The sequence below is a fragment of the Callithrix jacchus genome, chromosome 7 (assembly GCF_049354715.1).
Source record: "Callithrix jacchus isolate 240 chromosome 7, calJac240_pri, whole genome shotgun sequence".
NCBI classification, from domain to species: Eukaryota; Metazoa; Chordata; class Mammalia; order Primates; family Cebidae; genus Callithrix; species Callithrix jacchus.
The window spans coordinates 6537392-6563940 of NC_133508.1; the positions used below are offsets into that span (position 1 = coordinate 6537392).

The 26549-nt window shown below is 44.3% G+C and overlaps 1 protein-coding gene across 9 annotated transcripts in view; it reads left to right on the plus strand.

Moving 5' to 3' along the window:
• The window catches only part of SFMBT2 (Scm like with four mbt domains 2), a 264676-nt gene that overhangs the window by 63730 nt on the left and 174397 nt on the right, over positions 1-26549 (plus strand). For 2 of the 9 annotated variants that reach the window (XM_078329334.1, XM_078329335.1), the window contains exon 1: positions 12918-12990. The exons of 6 other annotated variants lie outside the window; for them this stretch is intronic. Coding sequence is in view for 1 of the 3 variants with exons in the window: in XM_054258424.2 (XP_054114399.1) it covers positions 3387-3441 (55 nt within the window). In the remaining 2 variants the exon portion in view is untranslated. Of the gene's footprint in view, positions 1-3244; positions 3442-12917; positions 12991-26549 lie in introns of those variants that run through there. One more of the 9 variants, XM_054258424.2, reaches the window with a different exon arrangement.

The following is a 26549-nucleotide window of genomic DNA, read 5'->3' on the forward strand; positions in this document are numbered from 1 at the left end:
TTGCTGATAGGCAGGGGACAGACATCCATGGTCTCGCCCTGAGGGTCTTAGGAAGGCCAGAGGTGGATACAAGAGTCAGGGATCGAAAGTGAGAGGATGTAAACCACATCCTGTCCTGCCCATAGGGTGTTCTGTCCACTTTAAGCCTGAGGCAGTGGTTCTGGACCAAGCCTGAGACTGTGTTGGGATGAAATTTTGGGGCCCACAGAGTTAGGCAGTTTGTGCTGAGCATTTCACCACACGTGCCATTCCACACCATTTGGAGATGAAGCAGAACAGCACTGATTGATGGCGAGTCATTTTGTTTCAGAGCATTTTTATGTATATGACCTCTGGCATCGCAGAAGGGGTCTGTGATTCTTCTGATTTCAAGAGAGGGGATTTAAACATGGATAGGGAGGTTCGTCACAGATTTGTGAGACTTGGGAGTGAGAAGGAAAGCGGAGTGGGAGAGGTGCAGTGACCATCCTTGACTTGAGAATGCCGTCACCAGGGCTCTCTCCATTTCTGATTGAAGTGTCCTTTGTGGAGGTCTCATCCTTGTCATGGTGGTGGCAAGACATGGAACTTACAGCTTCTAAGCACTTGAACATCGTGAGAGCCAGAGGCTGCAGAAATGACCATGGCGGGTTTCCTGCCATTCATGGCAACTGGACTGTACCAAAGAGCTCATGTCCAAGCCAAACAGCGATTGTGTTGGAGAAGTTGCCTTTCCCTCAGAAAGGATGGAGGGGAAGTGGTTTTTTATAAAATCCACCTGCTTTCTGAAGATTAACACAAATCTGGTTACATCCAACAGAAGATAGAATGATCATACAATGTGAGGCTTACCTGTATTTCTAAGGAGATTTAATCAGAGGAAGTTCAAAGAACTGGAGATTAGTATGATTTTAAGGGTTGTCCTAATTATTTTTCTGATGATCTCTTATCAAGTAACAGAGCTGTTAAACAGTTAATTAAACAATGTCAATTTTTTGAAAAGCCCTTAATTACATATTTACACAGTGGTTACCAAGAGCCCCCAAAAGCCCATCATGGATTATAGGAACAAGCTACAGTCATTAAAATGATCTGTAATTATTACTTTTTTCATAGCAGAGAGTGATGTCTTGTCATTAGCTTCTGGTCAGCATATTTCTTAGAAAAGTATGTCTCAAAAGTTCTTCTGTGGGGACCGTCATGAGGGGAAACAACTAACATCCCCACCACCCTCAGACATAAACCAACCCAGCTAACATCCCCACCACCCTCAGACATAAACCAACCCAGCTAACATCCCACCACCCTCAGACATAAACCAACCCAGCTAACATCCCCACCACCCTCAGACATAAACCAACCCAGCTAACATCCCACCACCCTCAGACATAAACCAACCCAGCTAACATCCCCACCACCCTCAGACATAAACCAACCCAGCTAACATCCCACCACCCTCAGACATAAACCAACCCAAGTAACATCCCCACCACCCTCAGACATAAACCAACCCAGCTAACATCCCCACCACCCTCAGACATAAACCAACCCAGCTAACATCCCCACCACCCTCAGACATAAACCAACCCAGCTAACATCCCCACCACCCTCAGACATAAACCAACCCAGCTAACATCCCCACCACCCTCAGACATAAACCAACCCAGCTAACTTCCCACCACCCTCAGACATAAACCAACCCAAGTAACATCCCCACCACCCTCAGACATAAACCAACCCAGCTAACATCCCCACCACCCTCAGACATAAACCAACCCAGCTAACATCCCACCACCCTCAGACATAAACCAACCCAGCTAACATACCCACCACCCTCAGACATAAACCAACCCAGCTAACATACCTACCACCCTCAGACATAAACCAACCCAGCTAACATCCCAACACCCTCAGATATAAACCAACCCAAGTAACTTCCCCACCACCCTCAGACATAAACCAACCCAGCTAACATCCCCACCACCCTCAGACGTAAACCAACCCAAACCCTTTGAAAAGCTCCAAAGAAAATAAAATGGTTTTTAAAACTTCTTTTCTTGTTCAAATGTTTTATTGACTCATAGAGATGAAGGGATGGTGATGATTGATATGCCTGGTGTAGTGTTATTTGGAGTAATATGTCATTAGATTTGTTCTGTGAAATGAAGAAAGCAGTACGTACTTTGCATTTTTCGTCTGTACATCTAATGTGCAGTTTCTTAGCCCATCAAAACTAATTTTGGATCCCAAATGGACCTTTAGATCTATAAGTGCCGTTAATGGTCTTTTCTCAGTTAAGTATGTGTATTTATGTGCCCTTCTTGGGTGTATTTCTGTGAAGGATTCTGAAGGGTGAATGATAAATAACCAGAAAACAAGTGCCAATTAAAATCCTTTACCATAACTGGTTGTGGCCCTTTCCCATCAAAGTACAGCATGTTTAGATCAAATTTAACTTTTTTGAGATGCTTGCCTGCTTAGTTTCCCAATTTAGCTCCTTTTTCTGCTAACAAAAGAAACTTTTCCATCTAGAGGAGCATGTTTCTTCTCTACCCACATGTGAATCCTGTGTTCAAACACTACAAAGATTTTTAAGTGGTTTTTAAAAACAAAGACATGTGGTCATTTTGGGGGGTTTCTCTTTTCCTTCTAAATGTCATGGTCCCTTTTATCCTTTCTTTCTGGATTCTCTATTTTTCTTTTCCCAAATTTTTTTTTTTCCTGAGTGATTTTTGCTTCCAGCTGATGTGAGGGCTTTGATGGTGTGATTTATGTGTTAGGATTACAACTGCTATTCCCAAAAGGCCCTAAAATGCTGTGGCTCAAGTTAGTTTAGAAGTTTACTACTCTTTCTTCCAAATTCCATGTCTGCATGGAAGAAGGCTGGTTTTCCTCCAGGTTCCCCAGCAAGAATGACGGAAAGGGAGAGGCTGGGGACAGCAACTTACCTCCCACTGGCAAAACTCAATCTCCTGGGATTCCACCAGCCCTTACCTAGTTACGAAGAGACTGGGAAAGGTACTCCCTAGCTGTGGGGCTCCTCTTAGTTAAAATCCCTGGGGTGGGAGGATGCTTTTCCTAAAACAAAGAAGGGAGGGAAGAATCCCTGGTGGACTGTTAGTCTCTGTCACAACTCATTTAGCTACAAATTTTTGTTTTGTTTTATTTTGAGACAAGAGTCTGGTTTTGTTGCCCAGGCTAGAATGGGCAGTGGCGCAATCTCAGCTCACTGTAACCTTTGTCTCCTGGGTTCAAGTGATTCTCCTGCGTCAGCCTCCCTGTCACCATGCCTGGCTTTTTAAAAAATTTTTTTTTTTATCTTTAGTAGAGATGAGGGTTTCACCATGTTATCCAGGCTGCTCTCAAACTCCTGACCTCAAGTGATCCTCCTGCCTTGGCCTCTCAAAATGCTGGGATTACAGGCATGCACCACCTCGCCAGACCTACCAAAAATTTTTAAAGGTAACTATTTCATCTTTGGAAAACATGTAAAGGAAAATGTAAAAGTGTTAAAACACAAAACAGGATGGCTTTTTTTCTTCATTTGGGAGCCGGAATGTATTACGTATAGTTGATACAGCACTGTCAATTTTTAACATGTGATCTTTGCATTGAGGGACTAGGTATGCACTTTCCCTTGCATTAATGTTTAGAGACAAATGTTACATGTGCACACTATTTGTAAGAGATGGTTTTAAAAGGTTTGTTTTAAAAATTACCTGTGTCTTGCTCACATCCTCTACCATGTCTTCTGTTTCAATCTGCTTTTTACTGCGTAAGATGAATGCGAGCAGTCACCAAGACACAGCATCATAAAATTTTAGAACGCTGGGGTCAGGAAGATCCTACAAGTGTCCAGAAGCAAAACAGAAACACAACAGATCATAAACAAGGCTGGCGATTAAAACTCTGATTCAGTCACTTTGCACAGGGCGATAAAAGCAAAAATCATACCGTGTGTATTACAGGATGCATATAGTCAAATGCAGGCTCACAATTAGGCCAGTAGCTTCTGCTCCTTGGACCTTAATCTTGAAGCAAGGAAGATTGAAGGAATTCAGGGATGTGGGGACAACAGAGTTAAGGTGTTGAGTGCTTTCGTTTTTGTCTTAAACGTGGTAGCAACTGAGTGCTCCGCTAAATAGAGGTGTCCATTATTTCAGTGTTCTTGGCACTCAAAGTGGAATTTGAAATGGAAGTTTTGCCTCTCATAGAATTTCCGTTCCAGTTAGCGGCTGTGTCCCTGTGAAGCTGAGGAAGAAGGGAGAATGCCATTTATGCAAGAGATGGAACACTAGGCTGAGACGGTCTGTTGATGGATCTGGGAGAAGGGAAGCACAGACTTCTATGTTTGTGGCTATTTGCTGATGGACAGCTTGTCGATACTCCTACTGTTCTGTGGTTGTAGACTTGGCCATAGAATGAAGGATGTAAAAAAGTTCTTTGGAGACATTCATTTATTAAACTAGAGTTTTCTTATTTCCGTAGGAGATAAGTATGTATTTAGAACGGTCTTGAAGGGACATCATGACATCTGGTCTTTTGAAGCTACAAGGTCTGGGACATGGAACTGCTCTTTTATAAGCCCTGGCACCTGCAGAGCCCAGGGAAGCTGTTCGGGGTCTGATTCTATAGCAGTTTCTGTTCCCTCCACAGAGATTCATCCATCTCTCTGTGAAGCCCTCTCAGGGTTCCTTCTCTTTCCCTGTTTGTCTCCATTTTCTCCTGATTACCTGAGGTCACATTACAACTCTCTTGTATCCTCTTTATCCATGTGCCATAGCTCTTAAAAAAAGCGATAAATTATCAACAGAACCACCAAATGAGAACTTTCTGGATTCCCTTTCTTCTTTCATGGTGGTTGTATTAGTCAGTTCCTATGCTACTAATAAAGACATATCCAAGACTGGGTAATTTATCAAGAAAATGGTGTTTAATGGACTCACAATTCCACATGGATGGGGAAGCCTCACAATTATGGCAGAAGGCAAAGGAGGAGAAAGGCACTTCTTACATGGTGGCAGGCAAGAGAGCTTGTGCAGGGGAACACTCCTTTATAAAACAATCAGGTCTTGTGAGACTTATTTACTATCAGGAGAACAGTATATGGGGAAACTGTCCCCATGATTCAGTTATCTTCATCTGGCCACCCTTGACACATGGAGATTATCACAATTTTAGGTGAAATTTGGGTGGGGACACAGCCAAACCATATCAGTTGTCCACCGACACACGGAACTCACCTTCCTAACCCATAAAATGCAAAAATGCTTAATGCTTGAGTGGTCAGGATATAAGAAGACAGAAAAAAATCTTTGTTCTCTTCGCCTATAAAGCTGACTTGTGCATGCACAAATGATACAGGAGATTAAACCAGAAAGGCACGAAAGAACCCTTGACTACTTCAGTCAAATTATAGCTTACTGTGGCATGTTTCAGAGCATATGAATAGTTGTGAATTGGCCTATGATCTTTGGGCCAGTGGAAGGGCATAATATTAGGGATGAATATTTTCTCTTCTCATCTTACCTGAACTTTCGGGGGGATGCTATCTAGCAACCCTGCCAAGATTCTTGTCTTTCTTAGAGGAACAGCCAGTGTAGACATTGTAGTGATAGTGTCTCATTTTCTACCCCCTCAAACCCAAAGTCCCTGTGGTCTTAATGGTTTGCCCTTAAGTTAGAACGATCAGCTCATTCCACCAACATCAATTGGTTTTCTTGTGTAGAAACATTTCTTTAAAAATGGGCAAAGGACATGAATAGACACTTCTTGAAAGAAACCTACATGTGGCCAATAAGCATATGGGAAAATGCTCACTATCATTAATTATTAGGGAAATGCCAATCAAAACCAAAATGAGACACCATCTCACACCAGTCAGAATGGCTACTCATAGAAACTCACAAAAGAACAGATGCTGGTGAGGTCGTGGAGAAAAGAGAATGCCTAAACACTGCTGGTGGTAATGTAAGTTAGTTCAGCCACTGGGGAAAGCACTCTGGAGATTTCTCAAAGAACTCAAGTTAGAACTATCATTCAACTCAGCAGTCCCTTACTGGCACTACCCAAAGGAACAGAAATCATTCTGCCATAAAGACACGTGCACACTTGTGTTCACCAAAGCACAATTCACAATAGCAAAGACATGGAATCAACCTCAGTGCCCATCAACAGCAGACTGGATAAAGGAAATGTGTTACACATATACCATGGAATACTACACTGCCACTAAAAAAAAAACCCAACAAGATCACTTTGGGAGGCTGAGGCGGGTGGATCACAAGGTCAAGAGATTGAGATCATCCTGGCCAACATGGTAAAACTCCATCTTTACTAAATATACAAAAATTAGCCAGGCATGGTGGCATCTGCCTGTAGTCCCAGCTACTCAGGAGGCTGAGGCAGTAGAATCACTTAGGCCTGGGAGGTGGAGGTTGCCATGAGCCAAGATTGCATGATAGCACTCCAGGCTGGTGACAGAGTGAGACTCTGTCTCAAACAAAACAAAACAAAACAAAATAAAAACAAAACAAAACAAAACAAACCAAGATCATGTCCTTTACAGTAACATGAATGCCCCTGGAGGCCATTCTAAGCAAACTAACGCCGGAGCAGAAAACCAGATACTGCATGCTTTCACTTATAAGTGGGAACTAAACACTGAGTACAAATGGACATAAAGTTGGGAATCAGGGACATGGGGGTCTACTTGAAAGTGGGTGGTAGGAAGAGGGTGAAGATTTTAAAACTACCTATTGGATACTAGGCTATCTGGGTGATAAAATTACCTGTACGCTAAACTCCTGTCACACCCTGACATATTATATCTCCTCCTTCTCCCAACAAAAAGGGCTAATAAAATTCCTCAGAAGACATGGAAATGTTAGTAACATTGCTTCAGACAATTTTGAATCAAAGTGGTTTATATTTTGGTTCGTTTTCCAGTTGTTTCCTGATAGTTTTGGGTAAAACAAAGGAAGTATGGACATGAGTGATTATATTTTTTAATCCTGGAGTTGGGTAAATAACCTTTCTTTGGTGATTGAAAGACTGACTGCAGTGGGATACCTAAATTCTGTAGGCTGTCCTTCCCTTCTAGAAGGTTCCCCCATCCATTCTGGTTCCCCCATCCATTGAATCTATGAATCAAATTTGCACAGGCATGTATGCTTATGTGGGCTTAACGTTGGTGGTAGGTCAATAAATGTGCTCTAAACTCACATAATACCCGTTTGCTTGTTGTAAACAGACGCACATATATTGGAGTTGTCTTTAGTACCAATTTGCTGGTATTTGGGTTGTTTTACTTGGAGACCTTGGAGCCTTCACAATGAACACGTGGTAATTTTTTTTTTTTTTTTTTTAATGAGGCAGTGAGCTTTGGACCAAGTAGATTTAAGGAAGAAAAAGGAATTAATGACAGGTCTTCAACTTCTCAACTCTTGGTTAGCACGCTCAACTAAAAACCAGAGCTCAAATAGTTATTTGCTATTTTCTTTTGCTAAAAGATTGGCAAAATGCCCCTCCATTGTGCTTTGAAAACTTTTTTATTATGGGAAACTCACACATAACCAATAGTAGGCGGAATATATAGTGAACTTCATATGCTCATTACCCAACTTCAGCCATGAGCTGTTCAAAGCCAACCTTGTTTAATCAATATCACCACCCTCTTTTTCCAGACTCTGTTGTTTTGAAGCAACATCATATCGTTTCATCTGTAAATATTTTAGTCTATGTCTCTACAAGATAATTCTGCACATGTGTGTGTAGAATAATTGCAAAGCTTTGGTATTTAAAGAGAGTCTTTGTTTACAAAATGACTTCTACAATGTGGATCAAAAAATACCCTTCTAGTGGAAGTTAAATGCAATGTGTCTTCCTTCTATCTCCTCAAAAATTTGTTGAATGAATAAAAACTAAAATTAGACCTGCACGCCTCTTCCTCTCCAAACAAAAACAAAACAAGGAAAAGGGATGCTTTTCTTTTTATATTTCATATGATGTCTTGGGAACAGAGAATTTGCATTTCTCTTCTGGTGGAACCAGAATGAACGTTAGATTGAAATGTCGTAGGCTTGGTGTTGACTGTGGTGGCAAAAATGGCTTTGTGCACCCGAATAGCTGTAGCCCTCCCATGTTTTACGCTTTCAGATGTCCAGTCAAGTGAGCAGTAATCCTGAGTCCAGGACGGGCACATTCCTGCTCTGCTCCTGAAGTGAGCCTGGTGGCTGTGAGCCCCGAGGAAGTTCACTGATTGCCCTGGGTGAACTGGTTACATGCTAATATTGGGATTACTCTTTGTAGCAGCTTTTCTGCAGAGACATATTTAGGTGTTGAAAACATGGAGCGGCCCTCTGGTGCTTAGCATTTGGTGCTGCAGAAAAGATGAGCTTGATCTGTCCGGGGTGCTTTGAAACTGGCATCTGGTTCCATAGAGTGCTCCTGGTTATTATCTGCCTGGGCTTTGCTTTCCAGCTGGAGTGACTGTTAATTCATGCTCTTCCCTGGACATGCTTTTAGTTTCTCTGTACCCCCCAAAATCCCTGCAGTTCTGTGCTAGTTACTTTGTTAACTCCCTCCCTCCCTCCCTCCCTCCCTCCCTGCCTCCCTCCCTCCTTCCCTCCCTCCCTCCCTCCCTGCCTCCCTCCCTCCCTCTCTCCCTGCCTCCCTTCCTTCCTTCCTTCCTTCCTTCCTTCCTTCCTTCCTTCCTTCCTTCCTTCCTTCCTTCCTTCCTTCCTGTCACTGACTGCTGGGACCTCACACTGGTTGGCAGTGTGTTCTCATCTGCTCTCTTCAAGCTGAGGTCACAGATGGGCTCCTAAGGATGTGACACCCCATATAATGACTACTCCGAAGCTATTGTTTTGCAGTTTTCTGGTTTTATTTTGTTTTTTGAGATAGAGTGCAGTGGCAGGATCATCATGGCTCACTGCACCCTCTACTTCCTGGGCTCAAGCCATCCTCCTGCATTGCTTGAGCCTGCTGCTTGTAACATTGAGAGACAGAATAACCTGGGAAGGGTGCAGAGTGCATGTAGGACTGACTTCAGGAGGATGTGTCTGCTGGGGAATGGGGATGGAGCAGACTCAGAAGAAGATGTGAGCATCTTAAAAACAACTACAGTTGACCCTTGAACAACACGAGTTTCAACTGCACGAGTCACTTATATGTGGCTTTTCTTTGTCTTTGCTACCCCTGCAACAGCAGGACCAACTCCTCCTCCTCTTCCTCCTCGCCTACTCAGCGTGAAGATGATAAGGATGAAAACCTTTGTGATGATCCACTTCCACATAATGAATACTCAATATGTTTTCACTTCCTTATGATTTTCTGAATAGCATTTTCTTTTCTCTGGTGTACTTGATGGTAAGAAGACTGTACATAATACATAGAATGTACAAAATATGTGTTCATCAACTGCTATCAGCAAGGCTTCGGGTCCACCATAGAGCTTCAGTAGTTAAGTTTTGGGGGAGTCAAAATTTATATGCAGATGTTGACTTTCGGGGGGTTCAGCGGGAAAACTGGAATTTCAGTTTTACAGGATCAACTGTAATTCCCATGGAGTTCATGTACAGGTTACTCATTTTTCGAGGTATGGCAGAAGTGATTCTCTTAGGGCAGATGTGGTCTTTGTGAGATGAATTAATTTTTCCTCTTGGGGGATTTCCTCACTGGTTGGCCCAGAGCAGGACAAGCCAGCTTATTGTTATGTTTCCCGCCAGTTCCTGTCATTTCCATGCCGTGGAAGACAACAAGAGCGGTTGGGGTGCTTTAGGAGGGCGCACGTGTGGAGGGCTGGGTTAGCATGGATAATGGAGACACGGAAGTATTAACAGCCTTAGTGAAAAGCTCTGCGTCAGCAGATCGTGCAGAGAGTTTGCTGTGAGGTGAGGAAGAGCTGTGTTTTGGGAGCCAGGCTGGCAAGGACTGGTGCTTCAGAAAGTATTTGAAGATTAATTTGAATTGAACTGGAAGCATGAGTCGTGATGGTCCAGGTGTTATAGACTGAACCTGCCATTTTTGTCCTCAGTTGATTCTAAGGTAGGTACACAGGGCCTGATAGGAGGTGGGCCAGGAGCTCTGATGGTCTTGAGGGCCTGTATTAGTCCCATTTCCCCCTGCTACAAAGAAATATGCAGGACTGGGTAATAGATATATATATATATATATATTTTGAGACGGAGTCTCACTCTGTCACCCAGGCTAGAGGGCAGTGGCATGATCTCACTGCGACCTCTGCCTACCAGGTTCCAGCGATTCTCTTACCTCAGCCTTGAGTAGCTGGGACTCCAGGTATGTGCCACCACGCCCAGCTAATTTTTGTCTTTTTTTTAAGTAGAAACGGGATTTCACCACATTGGACAGGCTGGTCTTGAACTCTTGACAATGTGATCCGCCTGCCTTGGCCTCCCAAAGTACTGGGGTTACAAGCGTGAGCCACCCAGCCAGGACTGGGTAATTTACAAAGAAAAGAGGTGTAACTGGCTCGTGGTTCCACAGGATGTACAGGAAGCATGGCTGGGGAGGACTCAGGAAACTAACAATCGTGGTGGAAGGTGGAAGGGAAGCAGGCGTGTCTCATGTGGCTGGAGAAAGAGGGAGAAGGGGAAGATGCCACACATGTTTAAACAACCGGATCTCATGAGAACTCACTTCGCCACGACAAGACCAACGAGGATGCTGTTAAACCATTAGAAACTGCCCCCACGATCCAGTCACTGCTCACTGGGCTCTACCTTCAACACTGAGGGTTACAATTGTACGTGAGATTTGGGTGGAGACACAGATCCAAACCATATCAAGGCGGAACCTTGGAAGAGGGTAACATGGTGCTTGCTAAGAAACCCTGTCCTCATGCAGGGGAGCAGCCTGCATTTTCACTGGGCCTGACAGCATCAGCTTTGAACAGATATCCATACGTTTCACAGGACATTTGAACACTATGCCATTTTGCGTCCTTGTAAGCTTTCATATAAACTACAGTTTTCTGTAATCTCAGCACTTTGGGAGGCCAAGGCAGGTGGATCACGAGGTTGAGAGATCGAGACCTTCCTGGTCAACATGGTGAAACCCCATCTCTACTAAAAATACAAAAAATTAGCTGGGCACGGTGGCGCGTGCCTGTAATTTACCCAGCTACTCTGGCGGTTGAGGCAGGAGAATTGCCTGAACCCAGGAGGCGGAGGTTGCGGTGAGCCGAGATCGCGCCATTGCACTCCAGCCTGGGTAACAAGAGCGAAACTCCATCTCGAAAAAAAAAAAATAAAACTACAGTTTTGTGAAAGCTTCTCTTAGGAATACACTCCCTCATTAAATCACTGTACATATTAAGTCACTGCACACATTAAGTCATGGTGCATCTTATCAATGAAAAGAAATGGGGTGTTTTATTCCTTTCACTGGGTTAAATCTCACTGGCGACTAGAAAGTAGTCCAGCAGTGGATATTGTAAATAGTTGGGGCTAATGGTGCCCTGCCTATCTTGGTTCCTTGAATTTGTCTTATTGAACACCCTCTGTCTCTGTTCTCTCTTCACACACTTTTATTCCTGGTCCACAATTTTTTCTCCATTGTTGGGCTAAAATTGCATGTTCTAGTCACTAGCAGCTCACATAGTGTGAAATTCAGTGGCCTTTCCCTGTTACCCTTCTCATAAATTTGTTGCCTTTCCCTGTTACCCTTCTCATAAATTTATTGCATTTTTCATTTGATTACCTCCTCAGTTCTCCCAACTTTCTTCTTCTAGTTCCCTGCTCATTTACTATCCTGATATCTCTGATTGATTGGTTGATGATTGACTGATTGAGACAGGGTCTTGCTCTGTCTCTTAGGCTGCAGTGCAGTGGCACAATCACAGCTCACTGCATCCTCGAACTCCTGGGCTCAGCCTCCCAAAGTGCTGGAGTTACAGGTGTGAGCCACTGTGCTCAGCCTTAGCCTGATATTTCCTTACATTAATTTCCAGTGATTCTTCATTCTTCTGCCTCATTTTAATCTGCTCGTATGACGCAAGACAAAATGAAACTTTTCTCCAAAAGTTGCCTTGACGTTTGGTGGTGTGGCTCCCAGGAGTGCTGCTTTTCTCAGGCCTGCCAGTCTCGGAATTCTGTGGTCAGCTGTGAGCTTCTACTGTTGGCAAAACTCTTGCATCAGCCAAGTATGATTTTGCATCCAGATAGAATCCTAGCTCATCCTAGTGTAAGGAAATCAGTGAGGAGTAAGTAAAACATAATTATTCAGGAAAGGAGGCTTTATCACTCAATGAACACATTTTACAGTGTTTTACTATTTCAAGGCAATATTTAACTTACAAGTGAGTTAAGATTTTAAAACCTGTTGGAACTGAGTTAAGACGGGTGGAAGTATTAGGTGCCTCAGTTTTTCTGTGTTGCCTGATTCTTTGTAGTAGCAGGTCGTATTTGTTAAAGCAGTCTTTGTCCTTCCTTTGAGGTATTTTCTTTTTTTTTTGTTTAGTGACTGAGAGTCTATTGGAAGGGCCTTAGTTACGCATTGTGCCACATGGTTTTAGAGACAAAAAATGTTTTGAGGATAGATTTAATGACTCAGACAATCAGGGTAGAAGGCATAGTGCAGAATGCTTGGCCGGGTGCTTTCAGATTTAATCCTTTGTTGTGTTATAGTCCAGAGAATGTAGTGTCTTTTGCCTGATATGCAGAAACCATCATTACTGATGTGGATTGGATTTTGGCTCATTGAGGGGACATTACCAATCCTATACAACAGAGCAGGATGGATTTCTTTTCTAAGTTCTATTCTAAGTGAAGTGTTCTGTGCAATTTATGTATATGTGGGGTGTGTGTGTGTGTGTTTCTGTTTCTGAATATCTTTTAAGGATGTTACTTTTTTGAGAAAAAGAAATTTATCTGACGTTTTAATTGTGGTAGTCTACAGATTCTCCATAGCAACCAGGGGGTGCAGGCTTGCTCCAGAAGCAAATGGCAGTTGCGGCCACCAAGTGATGCTGGTCTACAGATTATACCGGTGAGCCGTGTCTGTATTTCATGCCTCCTAAGGCGGTGTGATGTAGGTGAGCCGTGTCTGTATTTCATGCCTCCTAAGGCGGTGTGATGTAGGTGAGCCGTGTCTGTATTTCATGCCTCCTAAGGTGGTGTGATGATGTAGGTGAGCCGTGTCTGTATTTCATGCTTCCTAAGACGGTGTGATGTAGGTGAGCCGTGTCTGTATTTCATGCCTCCTAAGGCGGTGTGATGTAGGTGAGCCGTGTCTGTATTTCATGCCTCCTAAGGCGGTGTGATGTAGGTGAGCCGTGTCTGTATTTCATGCCTCCTAAGGCGGTGTGATGTAGGTGAGCCGTGTCTGTATTTCATGCCTCCTAAGGCGGTGTGATGTAGGTGAGCCATGTCTGTATTTCATGGCTCCTAAGGCGGTGTGATGTAGTCGGATTGCAAGAAATTGGGTCATGGTTTTTTTTGGGGGGGATTTAAAAAGTTGTCAGATAGATGTAACATACAGTTTGCCATGTGGCCCATTTTTAATTGTACAGTTTGGTGGCATTCTATTCACATGTTGTCCATCACTACGGGTTAACTCCAAGTGCTTTCTTTCCTCGCCCTCATCTGAAACTCACTCTGTGTCGAACGTGATTCCCAGTCCTTTCCCCTCCTCCACCCTGGGCAACCACCGTTCTGTCTTCTCTTTCTATGAATTTGATCACTTTAGAAAAAGATCAGTTTCTCCCAAACTTTGCCTAAATCCCCAAATAGATTCCTTTTTCCCTCCTCCCACCCCACTTCTTTTGAACATTAAAGCATCCTGGTAATTTATGCTCCCGCCTCAATTCCTCCCTGGCTTCTGTCTTGCTGTGTTAGAACTTCCGCTCTGTTTCAGGTGTCTATGTCTGTGTTCATTTTCCTGGTACACTCCTGGATGGCAGGTTCTAGGTTTTATTCCTGCCGTGCTGGAACCTCACGCTTGTCTCTGATGCGGTGCAGCGCTCAGCTCAGTAGGGAGGTGAAAAGATGAAGCTGAGTTCCGCAGGTAGCCCCAAATACTGAGGTTCAACTGCAGACGGTGGGAAATGGCAATTCGGAGGAAGAGCGCTGGGACCCTGGGCCCGGTTTGTGTTAGTGTGTTTGTCAAGAGCCACGGAAGCCCTTTCACCCTGCCTCTGATGGAATAATGCTTTAGTTAATGTCTGTATCGGTGACAGGTCCTGCTTTTAATGAACAGCTCGGTTTTAAGGTCTGAGGATGATCAGGAACCTTTAGGAACACCCTGTTATGGTCCTGGGTGTGGGACTCATGAACACAGTGCTCTAGTCCTGGTTGATGGACATGTCTTGTTTCCTATACTGTTCCATTTTGGTACAGTTAAAGGTCGGGAACGGATTCCAAAGAGGTTTCATTAGCTGTGACGGGGAGCTGATATAAAGGCAGCCTCATAGACATGGGAGGCAGCACGCAGCAGGGCGAACTCTGTGTCTGAGCATCAGGGGCCTGGTGGTGGCTTTGGCTCCGTCACTGGGAAGGTGGAGGGGTAGCCCCTCGGAGGCTGCACAGTGGCTTTCTGAGGCTGCTTCTCCAGGCCAGGTGGATATGACGGTGCCTGGCTGCTGCTTGCCTTTGTCCTCGTGATAGGCCATTGCGTTGCTCCCATCATCAGCAATGAGGTGTGGTGTCCTGAGATGAGCCCCCCGTTGCAGGAGGCTGCGGCGGAGGCGTCACATAGCACATCTGGTGTGTGTGTCTGTTTGTCAGGCCCACTGCACAAAATACGTTTCAAGTATGAAGTTTCCCCAGATACACTGTGAAGGGTGAAAAGGGCTTTAGATGAGTGCTTTCCCCAGATTTTATTTACTTATTCATTCCCAAACTTATTTCCTGCCTTCCCGTGTTTTTGTAACACCAATGCTTCCTATTGTGAGCTTAAAGAAAAATGAGATTTTATGAAAAAAAAGGAAGGGAAGGAAGGAAAGAAAGTGGGAGTCGGGGAGAAAAAGAAATGGGGAAGGTTGTGTGGGACTGGGGTGAGGCAGGCCTTGCAGAGAGTTGGGGGGAGAGAGAGAGAGAGAGAGAAAGTGGGGAGGCCGTGTGGGGAGTGCAGGACACAGAGAAAGCCATGTGGAACGTGATTTTAAAAGGTTTTTCCTTATAAATGACCCGGTCTTGGGTATATCTTTATTAGCAGCGTGAGAAAACACTAATATACCACCCCATCTCTACCAAAAAAAAAAAAAAAAAAGAAAGAAAAGAGAGAGAAGAAAAGAAAAGAAGAATTAGCAAATGAGCTTGGCATGGCGGTGCACACCTGTAGTGTCAGCTACTCTGGAGACTGAGGCAAGAGGATTGCTTGAGTCCAGGAGTTCGAGGTGGCAGTGAGCTGTGATCCTGCCACTGCATTCCAGCCTGGGTGACAAGGTGAGACTCTGTCTCTTAAAAAAGAATAAAAAAGATAAGCCTCAACGTTGTCCTCATCCACCAGCTAGTTAGTAGCTGCTTGTGGTGTGCCAGGCATTATGGTGTGTCCTTAAGTCTTTATTTGAAGCTCGAAAGATATTTGAATTGTTTTACCCATATTTCATTTGTGCCGGTCTTCCATTTTCCTTTATCTCTCAAGTTGATAAAGTTTTCATGAAGCTAAAGTAGGATCAGAAAAGCTTGTTTCTGGCCAGGCGCAGTGACTCACACCTATAATCCCAACACTTTGGGAGGCCAAGGCCGGTGGATTACCCGAGGTCAGGAGTTCAGGACCAGCCTGGTCACGTGGAGAAACCCCATCACTACTAAAAAATACAAAAAGTAGCTGGGCATAGTGGCTTGCACCTGTAATCCCAGTTTCTTGGGAGGTTGAGGCAGGAGAATCACTTGAACCCAGGACATGGAGGTTGCAGTGAGCCAAGATCGTGCGATTGCCCTCTAGCCTGGGTGCGACAGTGTGAGACTCCATCTCAAAAACACAAAAAAGGAAAAAACTCATCTCCGCTAGACTCACTGTGTAATTTCTCTTTGACCTAATCTGAGTTCCTTTGTTGTTTTTTTTTTTTTTTTTTGAGGCGGAGTTTCACTCTTGTTACCCAGGCTGGAGTGCAGTGGCATGATCTTGGCTCACCGCAACCTCCGCCTCCTGGGTTCAGGCAATTCTCCTGCCTCAGCCTCCTGAGTAGCTGGGATTACAGGCACGCGCTACCATGCCCAGTTAATTTTTTGTATTTTTAGTAGAGACGGGGTTTCACCATGTTGACCAGGATGGTCTCAATCTGTTGACCTCGTGATCCACCCGCCTCAGCCTCCCAAAGTGCTGGGATTACAGGCTTGAGCCACGGCGCCCGGCCAGAGTTCCTTTGTTAAGGCTTCCAGGGTGCTCCCTTCACCCAGAGCTGCGTTGTGAATAGTGACCCTGGACCGGTTCTTTGTGTGTTTGTCCTTGCAATTCTGTCATAAACCTTAATGGAAATATTTAGGTTTTAGTGAAATAATTTTTTTCCCTAGGAGAATGAAATCAATGGACCCAGTAGACTTGTTTTCACTTCCACTTGTTTTAATAAAAGCATTTTTATAAGCTGGGTGGTGGAAAAAGTGAACATTGTAAGCATTTCTCCAACATTTGTTATTTTACAAGGGCAAATATGTTTGTTTAATTTAAAAGTGCACTTATTGAACAATTCCTTTTTCTGCACCTTTCCTCCCCAGTTAAGGCAAACAGTTAAAGACTATGCATCAACAGTAGAGCTTTTAATTGCTATTGGGGAATAGCACTGTTTTAAATTTATGTCAAGCCTGGGGAGAGCCCTGTTTTCGTCGTGCCAACACACATTTGTAGCATCCTTTCTCATTTGGATGTAGATTTAGATGTCCTCGTAGCTACTCTTACCAACCTTATTAAAGTTCATCCACTGGAAACATTTGCAAGAAACAGAATAAAGTAGAAAAGTATCGTCTGTACAGACCTACAATAAAGTGCAGTTCCACGGAAACTCAGTGGCTCATTGGAACCAAGAGCCACTACCAGCAGCCTCCACAGGTGGTCACCGCTGGGAGATGACTTACAGTTCTGGAAGAGCTGTAACTGTCACTGTTTTTTTTTGAGATGGAGTTTTGCTCTTGTCGCCCAGGCTGGAGTGCCGTGGCATGATCTCGGCTCACCACAACCTCCGCCTCCGATTCAAGTGATTCTCCTGCTGCAGCCTCCCTCCCGAGCAGCTGTGACTCTAGGTGTACACCACAATGCCTGGCTAATTTTTGTATTTTTAGTAGAGTTGGGGTTTCTCCATGTTAGTCAGGAGGCCATCCTGCCTCCTTTGGGAGGCCATCTGCCCGCCCTGGCCCTCCAAAGTCCTGGGATTACAGGCATGTGTGAGCAAGCCACCGTGGCTTTTTTTTTTGAGACAGTCTTGTTCTATCTCCCAGGAGGCTGGAGTGCAATGTCATGATGATCTCGGTTCACTGCAACCTGCGCGTCTCAGGTTCAAGCGATTCTCGTGCCTCAGCCTCCTGAGTAGCTGAGATTACAGGCATGTGCCACCACGCCCGGCTAGTTTTTGTACTTTTTAGTAGAGATGAGGTTTCACCATATTGGCCGGGCTCCTTGTGAACTCCTGACCTCAGGTGATCAGCCTGCCTTAGCCTCCCAGAGTGCTGGGATTACAGGCGTGACGTGCACAGGGTCCCACGAGAAGCTCAAGTCACACTTCTCTGGGTGTCAGTCACCTCACCTGTGATGTGAGTAGATATGACTAGCTTGCAGGTCCCCAGTGTTGGGGGTGCAGGAAGAGGGAAGGATCTTTACCACCGCAGTGGACAGGGCGGCAGCGGTGGGTGCAGGAGACAGGTGCTCTTTAAGCTCTGCACGTGGGGATGCATCCTAGTCTCCGATCTTCTCCTGGGAAGTGCCTGGGTTTCATCAACTAAAATGACTTTCTGACTCCGACATCCTCCTGTCTTTATAAGGTAAAGACCATTAGATTCAAGAGGATAATTGGATACATATGTTTAAAGGTTGCCTTTCAAGATTATCGTATTGATCACAGTTTTCACCTGGCTTTCCTGTCCCAGTGGATAGTGAGAACGATTTCCCTATTAAAAAATGACCCATCGACAGACTCCTGCTTAGACAGTGTGTTGAGAATTAATTGTGTGTGCCACCAAGCGATGAAAGGCAGAGAGAAGGTCTTAGCCTGTGGGGGAATTCTTAGCTAGAGCTCACAATGTAATTTCTACTTCTGCACAATGACATCGTTTATAATGAAGCCTTGGTAGGCTGGAGGACTTGTGTCAGAATACAAGTACCAGAGAAGTCACAGAGGAATATTAACTGAGAAGGCTTTTAAGAAAAAAGAAAATACCTTCCCTTGTACTGGGCCAGGCATTGAGGGAGGGCCAGATGCCTGGCTCCATCAAGGCATCCTGACCTGCCTTGGAGCTGGAGGGTAGCGGGGCTTGAAGATGACTTCCAGCTGCTCCCAGACCCCTGCCAGGAAGGACGCTACAGCGGGATGAATCGGCCAGGGGAAGGAGCATCAGAAGTCAGACGAGAGACCTTCTCTTTGTTCCTCTGTTTTCTGACAGCAGCGAAGGTTTTGATCAGAGGTAGGTTTTGTGGAAATGTAATAATAAACATTAAAGTACATCAGGGCCGGACTCGGTGGCTCACGCCTGTAATCCTAGCACTTTGGGAGGCCGAGGCAGGTGGATCACGAGGTCAGGAGTTCCATACCAGCCTGACCAATCTGGTGAAACCCCGTCTGTACTAAAAATACAAAAACATTAGCTGGGCGTGTGGCGCATGCCTATAGTCCCAGCTACTCAGGAGGCTGAGGCAGGAGAATTGCTTGAACATGGGAGATGGAGGTTGCAGTGAGCCGAGATAGCACTACTGTACTCCAGCCTGGGCCACAGAGTGAGACTCTGTCTCAAAGAAAAAAGAAGCACATTTTACTTGAAAAGGGGCATATTATATGGGAAGTGAGAGAGAAGGAGTGATGGGGAATAGAGATGGATGAAGAGAGATGGGAGGAAGAGAGAGGCAGAGAGAGGGAGAGGGAGAGAGAGACAGAGAGGCAGGGAGCTGGAATGGCTTCAGCTAAGGTGGCTTGGTGGAGTTTTTCTTGCTTGTGTAATTATGGTGATTATTAGTTTAAAGCTTGTCCTCCCCGAGTGATGCAAGTACGTGCTTGTGGACCATCCTGTGCTGAGGGTGCCCTGCTGAATGGATGATAGGGTGGGTGGTGTGTGTCCCTAAGGCCACCAGGGATGGTTTACTCAGCTCACATGCTTCCTCCACCTGGGACAAGAGCGGTTAATTAATGTTTGATCCTATGAAGTCAGGTGATGTGATTCAAGTTAATTGTGGGGTTGTGCTGAAGCGCGGGTGGACCTTAGGAGGTGATTTTAATGGGCGTCTCAAAATAGCAGCCTTGGAACTAGCTGGATTAGTTATTTTTAAAAATAATTAGAAATGTTATAAAGTTAGCTGAAGGTATTGATTTACCTTTAAGGTTGTTCAGAAACAGAATCTGGAGAAATAGCCTGCTATGCAGCTGTATGGGGGATAAAAAAGAGATGCCCCCTCGCTAAAAAGACTTCACAACCCAATCTTGGGGTAGATTGAGAAGAGATTTTTAGCAGCTGAGAAGGGACCCCAGGGGCCACAGGCTGTCTTAGGCCATCTCCATCAGTTCCTAGAGACTGGCAAAGGGTTTCTTCAGGGGCTTCTGAGACCTGTAACAGCGGTGTTAAAATTGGCTCTAGAATTCTTTGACATGTCTTGTATTGAGGGGTGAGATCCATGTTCTCTCTCCTTGAAATCTGGGTGGCCTTGGGACTTTTGGGTCCAGTAGAGAACAGCCAGAATAAGCCTGGGTGACTTCAAAGGCCGAGTGAGAGAAGGTGACACAGCAGCCACTTCATCTGCTGGAACCCTTGTCCTGGGCACCTGAGTCATGGGGGCTTAAGTGTGGTTCCATGCTATGGGGCCACCATGCTGCATGAGAGGCCATGTGTAGGACTCTGACCAGCAGTCCCAGCCTTCCCAGCCAAGGCCCCGGATATTGTGGAGCGGAGAAGAGCCTGCCCTGCTGTGTCCCTTTGGGATTTCTGACTGAGGAATCTGTGAGCATCAGCAAATGGTGTTTTGGCCCCTGGGCATGGGGGTGGTTTGTGACTCAGCAGTGGTACCTGCCATAGCAGCGGTGCCTCCTCTCAGGCTCCAGCTCGTGCCCCTTGCAGAACTCACCATACACATTTGCTCAGTTCCCTCACCGCTTTTGTAGCTGTGGGGATGTCTTTGGAACCCACGCTGTGCTGAGCTTATGGCTGCTAAGGACTGGGCCCAGCACCTGAGCTCGGCTCGTGAGAACCTCCAGGCAGAAAGGGGCCCCTAGAGCCAGAACGGAGGCTCTTCCTTCTGCTTCCAGCCTTGGGTGGAAACACACACCAGGCATCATTGATGTTGTCCTCATCGTCATCATCATTCACTGTTGGTCTTTTCCATCCATCCACTGTCATTTTAGTCTCAGGCATGACATTTCTTAGTCTGTGAAATGCTACTGGGATTATACTGTTATTTGAAATAGTCCTTTTGGATTTTATTAACCCCAGTATATCTGTTGCTTAAAAAATAACAAGAGCCACATGCTCATACGATAGCAGCGAAGGTTCCATGTCTGGCAGCCTCGTGTGAATTCAGGAGCAGGCAGGGAATTCGGGAGAGAAGTAAGACAAGCTCTCAAGTCTTCCAAGCCTTGTGGGCTGCTCGGTTTTCACAAATAATGCCTGGATTTAAATCGCCAGGAAAGGCAGCCTTCTCCTGTGTAGTAGAAATGGGTCCCAGGCTTGAGAGGCTACAAGTTTCAACTTAGTCACCTTGTTCTTACACTTTTTTAAGTTTGGTACAAATGTCTTTGCACACAGAGAAGCTTTTGTATTTTAAGCATAAAAGAAAGGATGACCACAGCAAGTGAGTTCTGTCTGGGACTGTTATTATTCCAGCACTTACTTTATCAAAGAGGAAATTGTTTTATATAGAATCCTACAGTGGGGTAACCATGTGTAAAAAATTAAAAGTGGATGTAACACATTATATAAAAATTAACTCTTTAACAGATTGTAGATCTAGATGTAAAACAAAGCTATAAAATATTTAGAAGAGGACATGGGAGAACATGTGTGTGTATATGGGTTGGGATTAGATAAGAGTTCATAGATGTGAGAGCAGAAAACATTGATAAAGTGGACTTCAACAAGATGAAAAATTTTCCTATGTGAAAGACAGTTAAAAGAGTGAAAAAAGTACAAATATAGAATGAGAGAAAATATTTGCAAATCACATACCTGATAAAGGTCTTGTTGTATCTAGAATAAAAAAGGACTCTAAAAACTCAACAGGAAGAAAACATAATCGAATTACAAATGGAAAAAAGACGTAAAAAGACACTTCACCAAAGAAGATATACAGATGACAGATAAGCACATGCAAAGATGTATCATTTGCCACTAGAGAATTGCAAATTAGAGCTACAGTGAATATTACTACACACCTGTTATAATTAGTAACATAAAAACTACTGACAGTATTAAGTGTTGACAAAGGATGTGGAGCCACTGGAACTCTTGTACATTGCTAGAGGTGCAATCCCATGCAAGATGGGAAAGCCAATTGGAAAAACAGTTTGGTCATTCTTATAACTTTAAACATACACTTACCATATGACCCAGCAATTGTACTCCTGTGTATTTACCCTTGAGATGTGAAAACTTATGTTCACATGAAACCTGGGTACAGATGTTTATAGCAGCCCTATTCATAGTTACCAGAAAGTGGATGTCTTTAAGCAGTGAATGGACAAATGACAAATGAATTCATTCATGTAATGAAACTGGCTCAGCAAAAAAGTTGAAAGAACTGTTGATACATTGATACAACCACGGAGAAGACTCTCAAAGGCATTATGGTGGGGGCAAAATGCTGGCCTCAAAGGTTGCATGCTGTTGGATTCCATTTGTATGGCATTCTCTCTTTTTTTTTTTTTTTGAGTTGGAGTCCCGCTCTGTCTCCCAGGCTGAAGTGCAATGGCATGATCTTGGCTCACTGCAACCTCCAGCTCCCGGGTTCAAGTGGTTCTGCCACCTCAGCCTTCTGAGTAGCTGGGGTTACAGGCATATGCCACCATACCTGGCTAATTTTTATATTTTTAGTAGAGATAGGGTTTCACCATGTTGGCCAGGCTGGTCTTGAACTCCTGACCTCAAGTGACCCACCCACCTTGGCCTCCCAGAGTTCTGGGATTACAGGGCAAAACTTTAGATCAGAGGTTGCCAGGGGGTTGAGGTGGAGGGAGGGCATGACTATGAAGATAAACAGAAGGAGGGTTTTTTTTTTTTGAGGAGGATGAAGCTATCTGTATCCTGATGGTGGTGTTGGGAATGGAAATTTATACATGTGTTAAAATTCATAAAACTATATACCCAAGAAAGGTCAACTTTATTGCATAATAGAAACAAAAAAGAAAAGTAAACAATTTTTACTTAGTATTTTTTTGTTGTTGTTGATACAAGAGAGGAATGGGGAGAACATTTTATTTTTCAAGGAAGACCTGGTTTTCTCCTAGCATCTGGTAGCCCAAATTAGAGTGACATGAAGGAACACACTGGGTGGCAAAAGACCCTTGTATGAAGGACAGCAGGCAGGACACGCTGCCTTTCCTGGTAGTCCACAGGGCATGGTGACATCCCCAGGTTGTCTTTTATGTAGAATGACTTTCTTAAAATACAGAGACTTGCATGAAGAAATTACAGTGCAACCCCTTTCCCCAAGGGGAACACCGAAAGGGAATCTAGTTTGTTTTTAAGGGCACCTTAGGAAGTAAAGGGCAGTTGCTTTAGGACCAGGAAACAAAGGCTTGACTTGAAATGATTAGAAAGAGCCAGAGATCTGAGATTTTCATTTTCCAGGGAACTTTGTAGAGATTTAACTGCACCGCTCAAAACGGAGGCCATTCAGAGCCGCACAATTAAATTACCATGCACCGCTCAGAAAAGTAAAGGGTGAACTCGATAGTCTGTGTGATTTGCAGGATTTATTTTGAGACAATGTACACGGCCATTATTAGTATTTGTATTACTGATAATCTTTACATGGGATGTCAGAAGTGTTGTGGGCCTTTGGAACAGTAGCTGCCTAAGCTGATTTCAGAGACGAACACAGAGCCGAGGCTATAAAATGAGAGGACCCAGTGGTCTCCGGGGTCTGCTTTTGCAGCTTAGGGGCTTTTGGGAATGTGTGGGGGAGTTATTGATGGGCAGGTGCCACTGGCATTTCCTGGGTAGGGGCTAAGGGTGCCAAATGTCCCACAGTGCCTGGAAGAGTCCCATACAATGAATAATTGTTCCTGGTGATCTTGAAACGTTCTGCCAGACACGAAGGTGAAAATTCTGTGCAGTGAATGGGGCTCGAAACCTAATTCCAACTCTAAGTGGTGTTTGCATGGTTTGTGTGGTTTTAACATTGTCTGAATTTTTCAAGAATGCAGCTGCCTGGTAAATCAAACGAAGGTGGCTCTTTCGTTTGGATCCGTACCAAGAGAAAATCAGGGACTACAATATCCCTGTGGATATTTCCATACGGGCAGCACGCTCAGATCAGTGTACGTTTCCTTGTTCTGGTTGCATGCTGAACGACTTTATACACGGCTGTTCTTGTCCTGCATTCAGTGTCAGTAACATTCAGTCTAATACTATTCTTTCTTAACATATTTATTGAGATATAATTTACCTGCCGTGCAATTCACCCACTTAAAGTGTACGATTCAGTGGTTTCATGTATTCAGAGTTTTGCAACCACCACTAACAGCTAGATTTAGAACATTTTCATCATCCCAAAGAGTAAACACCTACCTGATAGCAGTCACTTCCACCCTGATACTATTCCTCTGTCAAATCCCCACTTATTTATTAAGTAGATAAAAGATTTGACGGCCACATTCTGCCTTCTGGTAGAGTTGTACCTGAGCCTGTACCTACTGAAGTGTGCTTTATTTTCTTACAAATCAGACTTATTTTTTATCTCTCAAATTTGAACATTTTACAACTTTAAAACAGTTATATGTGAGGGTAGATTTTGTTGTCTCTGAATGTATTTAGAGGAAGAGAAGTCATTGGCTCTGACTGGATGACAAATGATGGCTGAGCAGCAGCACAGCAGACAGCTTGAGATACTGGAAGTATTTGACACTTCTCCCAGCACAGCTTCAGTATTTCATCTATTTTATACCTTTAATATTGGTTATGGACTGTTTGTGACCTTCCCCAATTCCTATGTTGAAGCCCTGACCCCCCGTGTGGCTGTGTTTGAAAATGGGGCCGTGGGCTGGGCGTGGTGACTCACACCTGTAACCCCAACTCTTTGGGTGGCTGAGGCAGTTGGGTCACCAGAGGTCAGGAGTTTGAGACCAGCCTGGCCAACATAGTGAAACCCCGTCTCTACTAAAAATACAAAAATTAGCCGGGCATGGTGGCAGGTGCCTGTAATCCCAGCTACTTGGGAGGCTGAGACAGGAGAATGACTTGAAGCCAGGAGGCGGAGGTTGTAGTGAGCCTAGATTGAGCCACTGCATTCCAGCCTGGACAACCAAGTGAGACCCTGTCTCAAAACAAACAGAAAAAGAAAGTGGGACCTCTAAGGAAGTAATTAAGGCTCAATGAGGACATAAGGCAGGGTCGTTAATCCTCTAGGATTACTGTCCTTAAAAGAAGACACACCAGAGATCTCATACACTCTATCTCTGCCTCCCTCCTCGGCCCTGAGCACACAGAGAGGTCATGTGAGCACATAGCAAGATGGTGGCCACCTGCAAACCAGGAGGAGAGGCCTCGGAGTGAAACCTACCCTGCTGCCACCTTGATCGTGGACTTCCCAGCATCCAGAACCGTGAGATATGTTTTCTAAGAACCCCAGTCTATGCTGTCTGCTGGAGAAGCCCAAGGAAACCCATACATTCTATTTTAGCTGGTAAGAAGGACCATTCACTTGGGATCGTAGTGAAAGTGAGCGCCACCATATCTGACTTTGAGTAAACTCTGACTGTGGGGAGAGACTCGGTGAACTCAGACCGGGGTGGAGCCACAAGACCCTCTGCTGCAGTTTGGGCTCCACCTCTTGTTTCTCAGAGCTTCCCTGCCTGGTCTCCCCCATCTCTCCTCTGCACGTGGACTTCCCAGCTCTTAACTCTTCTTCTTCCATTAGTTTTCAACATTGCATTACTGCTGAACTGCAGTGTTTAGCAAACCCATATTTTTTCATCAGCTGAATATGCGGGGGGAGAGAGGGGTTTCCCACAAACATACCAGAAAAGTGTGTGTGTGTGTGTGTGTGTGTGTGTGATTATAGTAATTATTCATATTTATAACAGAACATTAATTTCATTCAGCAAAGGACAAAAGGTAAATAAAATGTTCCGAAATGTCACGAGTACAGAGCTAGATGCTCTTATCATTTTGGGGCCATCTAGATACTTTGTGTGTGCCTGGGTTACATATTTGCACAGGCAGGTACTTTTACATGGAGTTCTACCATATTCACTCAACTGCTTTATAACAGTCTTTGCTGACATTTTTGGCAATAAATGCATATGAAACATAACATTTTAAATAGCAGCATAGAATCTCATTTTATAAATGTACTAGGATGCTTGTGACTTGAGGGCCTTTGGGATATATCCCTGTGTCTGCCTCTGTCTCTGTCTCTATTGCGACAACTCTATCATCTATATCATTTCCCTAGTATTATATAAAATGTATATTTTGTTAAAAAGAAACTTTTTTTTTTTTTTTGAGACGGAGTTTCGCTCTTGTTACCCAGGCTGGAGTGCAATGGCGCGATCTCGGCTCACCGCAACCTCCGTCTCCTGGGTTCAGGCAATTCTCCTGCCTCAGCCTCCTGAGTAGCTGGGATTACAGGCACGCGCCACCATGCCCAGCTAATTTTTTTTTGTATTTTTAGTAGAGACGGGGTTTCACCATGTTGACCAGGATGGTCTCGATCTGTTGACTCGTGATCCACCCACCTCGGCCTCCCAAAGTGCTGGGATTACAGGCTTGGCCCACTGCGTCCGGCCAAAAAAGAAACATTTTTTTGCAAAGTTTTTTGTATACTTCTGATTATCTCTGTACTATACATTGTTCCAAGGAAGTTTTTTAAAATCAATAATATACTTTCTTTCCTTAAAAATATTGAAAAAAACTTTATTTTTGGACATATGAAACCTAAAGAAAAAGTACAGAGGTAAAATTTAAAAAAATCTGCACAGCGCCTCCACAGCCCTATCAAATTCTAACACTTTGACATATTTTAGATTGAAAAAACAACTATAGTTGAAACCCTATGTAATACTGGCCCATTTCCAACCCTTTTTCTCTTCTATTGCAACTGCTGTCCTGAATTTGGTGTTCATTTTTCCTATTTATTTATCTTTTGAGACACTGCTCTGTTGCCCAGACTGGAGTTCAGTAGCATGATCTTGGTTTTCTGCAACCTCTGCCTCTGGGACTCAAGCAATTCTCCTGTCTCAGCCTCCCCCATAGCTGGGA